This window comes from Artemia franciscana, chromosome 15, assembly GCF_032884065.1.
Source record: "Artemia franciscana chromosome 15, ASM3288406v1, whole genome shotgun sequence".
Lineage (NCBI taxonomy): Eukaryota > Metazoa > Arthropoda > Branchiopoda > Anostraca > Artemiidae > Artemia > Artemia franciscana.
Window position 1 is genome coordinate 34,792,066 of NC_088877.1, and position 6,000 is coordinate 34,798,065.

General features: G+C 31.4%; 1 protein-coding gene across 3 annotated transcripts in view; it reads left to right on the forward strand.

Moving 5' to 3' along the window:
• Positions 1-5,114, forward strand: part of LOC136036398 (transcription initiation factor TFIID subunit 1-like) — a 129,984-nt gene extending 124,870 nt beyond the window's left edge. For all 3 annotated transcript variants that reach the window (XM_065718593.1, XM_065718594.1, XM_065718595.1), the window contains exon 17: positions 4,826-5,114. In XM_065718593.1, coding sequence (XP_065574665.1) covers positions 4,826-5,028 — 203 coding nt within the window. In that variant the 3' untranslated portion in view covers positions 5,029-5,114. The remainder of the gene's footprint in view (positions 1-4,825) is intronic.
• The last annotated feature ends 886 nt before the right edge of the window (positions 5,115-6,000 follow it).

The following is a 6,000-nucleotide window of genomic DNA, read 5'->3' on the forward strand; positions in this document are numbered from 1 at the left end:
TTTTTACGACCAACTAAAGGGGGGCATATCAGTTGAGTATTCTTTTATAGTCTTAAAGGAAAGGATTAGAATGTCTTGGATGTGGGAGAGTTTTCGTTAAAATCGACAAAAGGAACGTTTGAAGGATAGATAGAAACCATTCTTTGTTTTTGTTTGAAGATTTTTCGTTTGAAGGATAGAATGATAGAATTTTTTTTTTTTTTTTTTAGCACAGAACCATCGACTGTGACTACAAAATAAAATCAATGACTAACACTTATTTAAATAGCGATGAAGACCACACTTCCTTTCCATAGCAAACAAACACAAATTAGAAACAATAGGGAACTTTTCTCAAGACAGTGGTTCAATTCATTGAATATTTTGGCCCTATGTCCAAGGGCCGATATATATTATATAATATATACATATATACATACATATATATATATATATATATATATATATATATATATATATATATATATATATATATATATATATATATATATATATATATATATATATGTATATATATATATATATATATATATATATATATATATATATATATATATATATATCTATATATATAAAAATAAGTTGTCTGTGTGTGGATCTGTGGATGATCAGGTGACGTCACCTGAAAAAACTGGATCAGGTGACGTCAAAACTGAAAAAACTAAAAAAAGGCAAAAACTACAAAAAAAAACTAAAAACTAATAAAAAAATAAAAAAGCTAAAAAACTAAAAAAACTAAAAAGGCAAAAACTACAAAAAAAACTAAAAACTAATAAAAAAGCTAAAAAAACTAAAAAAACTAAAAAAAGGCAAAAACTACAAAAAAAAACTAAAAACTAATAAAAAAAATAAAAAAGCTAAAAAACTAAAAAAACTAAAAAAACTAAAAAAACTAAAAAAAGGTAAAAAACTAAAAAAACTAAAAACTAAAAAAAAACTAAAAAAAAGGAAAAAACTGAAAAATAAGCTAAAATAAAGGTAAAAACCAATAAAAAACTAAAAAAAAAAAAATGAAAAAACTAAAAAAGGCAAAAACTACAAAAAAAACTAAAACTAATAAAAAAAGTAAAAAAGCTAAAAAACTAAAAAAACTAAAAAAAGGTAAAAAAACTAAAAAACAATAAAAAATAAAAAAAAACTAAAAAAAAGGAAAAACACTGAAAAATAAGCTAAAATAAAGGTAAAAACCAATAAAAAACTAAAAAGAAAAAAAAGGAAAAAAACTAAAAAAAATTTTCATCTAAAAAACTAAAAAAAACTAAAAAGGTAAAAACTAAAAGAACTAAAAAAGAAAAAAATAAATGACGACACTCAAAGAGAAAGCGACCAGGACAAAAGGAATGTTCGATTAGCAATCAACAAAGCACCGGGACACAGGGATATAAATGACGACCAGGACATAAGTAAAAAAAAAAACTAACAAAACTAAAAGAAGGTAAAAACTACAAAAAAACTAAAAAGAAAAAAAAACTAAAAACTAATAAAAAAACTAAAAAATCTAAAAATCTAAATAAACTAAAAAAGAAAAAAAAAGGAAAAAAATAAAGGAGAAAAACAAAACTAAAAAACGAATGTATATACAGACCGGGACACCGGGATACAAATGACGACCGGGACACAGGAATATAAATGACGACCGGGACACAACTACAACGGGACACCGGGGGAAACAGGGGGATATAAATGACGACCGGGACAAAAAAACTAAAAAGAAAAAAAAACTAAAAACTAATAAAAAAAACTAAAAAATCTAAAAATCTAAATAAACTAAAAAAGAAAAAAAAGGAAAAAAATAAAGGAGAAAAACAAAACTAAAAAACGAATGTATATACAGACCGGGACACCGGGATACAAATGACGACCGGGACACAGGGAATATAAATGACGACCGGGACACAGGGAATATAAATGACGACCGGGGACACAGGGACACAACTACAACGGGGACACCGGGGGAAACAGGGGGTATAAATGACGACCGGGACACCGGGACAGGGAATGGTCGATTAGCAATCACCATCAACAAAGCTCAAGGGCAATCATTAGAATCATGAGGTATAGATCTGAATACAGATTGTTTTCCCATGGACCATTATATGTTGCATGTTCAAGAGTCGGTAAACCTGACAATCTATTTATATGCAAAGACCATGGGACAGCAAAGAATGTTGTATATTCGCAAATTTTACGTAGTTAAAACCATATATATATATATATATATATATATATATATATATATATATATATATATATATATATATATATATATATATATATATATATATATATATATCTATATTCACAGGTGGGACATAGGGACACAACTACAATGGCGCGTAACTATTATGGCGCGTAACTATTATGGCGCGTAACGACTTACGCGCGCGGGGGGGCTTGGGGGGGGGCGCGAAGCGCCACCCCAACAGCTAGTATATATATATATATATATATATATATATATATATATATATATATATATATATATATATATATATATATATATATATATATATATTGTGCTAAAGACGGCCCTTGGACACACGGCCGAAATATTCACGGAATTGAATTCCACTGTCTTGGGAAAATTTCCCTATTGTTTCTAAGTTGTGTTTGTTTATAACATTGATATATCTTTAAACCCAACAAAGGAAAAGGCTCTCCCTTTATACCACAAATCAAAATATGTCTCTTGATCGCTTGGCTATCCGTATGGCATGACTTATTATCATATAGCACTGTCTTATATTCCTTATATTCATAATAAATTACGTCTTATACTCCTGCTGTTTCATAAATTTAAGATAAAAAGACGAGCCTCCCATTAATTTTACATATCTAAATAACTCGTATGTCAACTCCTTCGGATATTTCAAATTTTGTCTAAATTTTATTAGGTAAATTCAATTCTCTACCCGGAAAAAATATTTGCTCATTTGGGCCCTAACATGAATTTTTGAAATCGTTTAAAAGGCCCTTAAAAGTGGACCTATATGGGGATAGGTACAGGCAAAGGTGTTAGTCCCTCCCAAGAAGAGATAGCATGAAGGGAGCAATAAAAATTTGCTTCTTATTAGAATAAATAGAATTGAAAGATATGGATTAAACGACGCAAGATGAATTTATTTAAATGTATCTAAAAATCCTGTGTTTCCTAATTTAAAATTGCATATGCAGGAACATCATTCTCATGTGTAAATGTTATTTATTTCCAACCCGTTTTTGTTGAAAATGAAGATATTTTGATATATTTAGTTACTCCATAAATTTTGTAAATCTTAGGGGGGAAATTGGGGAAAAAATTACTGAAAATCCTTAAGATATTTTTAGGCTTTTGGCTCCGGTTTTTAAAGATTTTTTGGAAATTACAATCAGATTCGTTTAAGGTGTAAATATGCTATGTTTCATTACAGTAGCTGATTTTAGTTATATATTCAAGTTGTTAAAACTGAGAACAAAATTAAAAACAGAAGCCAAAGAACAAAATAATTAAGACAGAGAATAAACCAAACGAACGAAACAAAAGATAAAGCACTTATTCCGGCAATGATTTCCGCTATATATTTCTTTTGTCTTTTCGTTTTCTTTGCTTGTTGAAAATCATTCTCGTTTGGATTGGTCTTTTGTTTATTAAATAATAAAAATCAAGTTTTTAATTAAAAGCAAGGAGCGACATTAAAACTTAAAACGAACAGAAATTGCTCCGTGCATGAAAGGGGCTGTTCCCTCCTCAACGCCCCGCTCTTTGCGCTAAAGTTTGACTTTTTCTCTCAATTCTACTTTATAAAACAGTAAATAGAATGAGCCCTCTCGCGACATTCTAGGACCACTTGGTCGATACGATCACCCCTGGGGAAAAACAAACAAACAGATAAACACGCACCCGTGATCGGTCTTATGGCCAAAAATACTAAGTTCCACATTTTTGTAGATAGGAGCTTCAAACTTCTACAGTAGGGTTCTCGGATGCGCTGAATGCGATGGTGTGATTTAAGATCCTGTGACTTTTAGGGGGTGTTTCCCCCTATTTTCCAAAAACAGGGCAAATTTTTTTAGGCTCCTAACTTATAATGAGTAAGACTAAATTTAATGAAACTTATATATTTAAAATCAGCATAAAAATCCGATTCTTTTGATGTATCTATTAGTATCAAAATTCCATTTCTTAGAGTTTCTTTTACTATTGAGCCGGGACGCTCCTTACTACAGTTCGTTACCACGAACTGTTTGATATACTCTTCTTGTTATTCTTGTAAGGTCTCGGTACGTGTTTATGTTGCATCTTTTTTCATATTTTTTGCTTTATTTGATTGTCAGCTTTAACTTAGAAGGAAAATGTTGTTTGTTTTTGTCACAGGAATAACCATTTTTACCTCAAAAAACAGCTTATCAAAACTTTTAGACAAATAGTGCTAGAAAGTAAACAGATGATAACTGAGCAAAAAAAACGAACAGAAAGAACACTTCAAACAGTGGCGTTAATTCGTGAAAACTTAGAGGGGTAGGGGAAAGTATTTCCTTTAATAAATAGGGAATGTAAAGTGGTGTTTTTTTTTATTTATTTATTTTTTTATTATTGAAATCGCCCAAATCATTTTTTCAATGAAAACTCCTCCAAAGAGGGTATTGTTTAAAATCTAGGGGGGGGGGAGTAAAATATATCTTTCAGTAACTAGGGGATACAAAGTTTTGTTTCTTGTCAAGTTTGTCATTGAAAATACCTATGTCAATTTTCAATGTAAAATCCATCAAAAGATGCATTTTCAAAATCTAGGGGGGGAATCCTTAAACTCTTTAAGGAAGAGCTAACCTAGTGTTTATTCCATAGGTGAAGTTAAGGAAGAATCAATGGAAATGGACATCGATAATTATGATCCTGCTGCTGAGTTACTTGCGGGAACAATGGGGACTACCTCACATTTACCCAGAACAACAATCAAAGATGACTTGGAAATCAGTGAATCGGACGAGGAGGATCCCTTAAAAATTGCCAAGACTGAGGAAGATGATGAAGATGGATTATGGTTTTAATCACACTTTCTTTTTATTTATTTTTTTTTATATTGTTGAGAAATGAGTATTTGTATTTTGTCAAAAAGTAAAAATTGTTATTTCAATTGAAGCTTGTAAGGAACCTCTACGACGGAGTGTGGGGGGAGAGAGGAAGGGGGTTCTTATGTCAAGCGTAAACTCATACTTATGTCAGAAAACAAAGTCAAATAACCTCGTCCTTTTAAATCTAATTGGCTCTCTTCTAAGTTTGCATGAATATCAAGGCAGTAAAAAGAAAGATAGGGCTCACAATTCTTGGAACTGCAGGAGTATTTGGACCGATTCATAGTAGAAAGAGGAAATTGCTGAATCACAGCTCCCTGTGTGCCAAGGCGAAAACCTGATATGTTAAAGGGAAAATTGCAGACGAATCGGTAAGTTTGTTAAAATAGAGCACCACTTTACGCCACAGGAAGATAAACGCCACATTTACAGAGCTAAGGCGGCAAGAGTGGAAGATGGTTGCTGTATTAGATCAAGGAGGTTTTCTGGGGCTTTTGAGATCTCCAAAGGCACATACGTAGTTTATACAAGATTAAAACTTGGTTTGAATTGAAGTCACTACCATATGGCGACTGTTTTCATGCACTGGTGAATTCCGTCGCTTGCGGAAAAGTATATATTGAATTGTGTTTGGTGTGCGGCTGTCTAAGATCTATGTCTTTGACAAAACATAGTGTTTTGGATGAAGAGTTTATTGTCGTGGCAAAAATCAATGAGCATTTTAACCCTTTAGTTATGTCGTCCATGTCCAACATTGCCCTTGGTGTCTTCAAGTCCTTCATTAGGGTATCCTGTGATGGCGTAGAAGTGTCCAATCACGAACATAACTGCTCAATTCAAGTTTACCTTCAACTAATGTAGTATTTTTGCAGGAGGTTAAAATATTTTATATAAAAGCATGTTGTATTTTTGGTATTAGTTAGTGTTTGTTTCCTGTCGTTGGGCAGC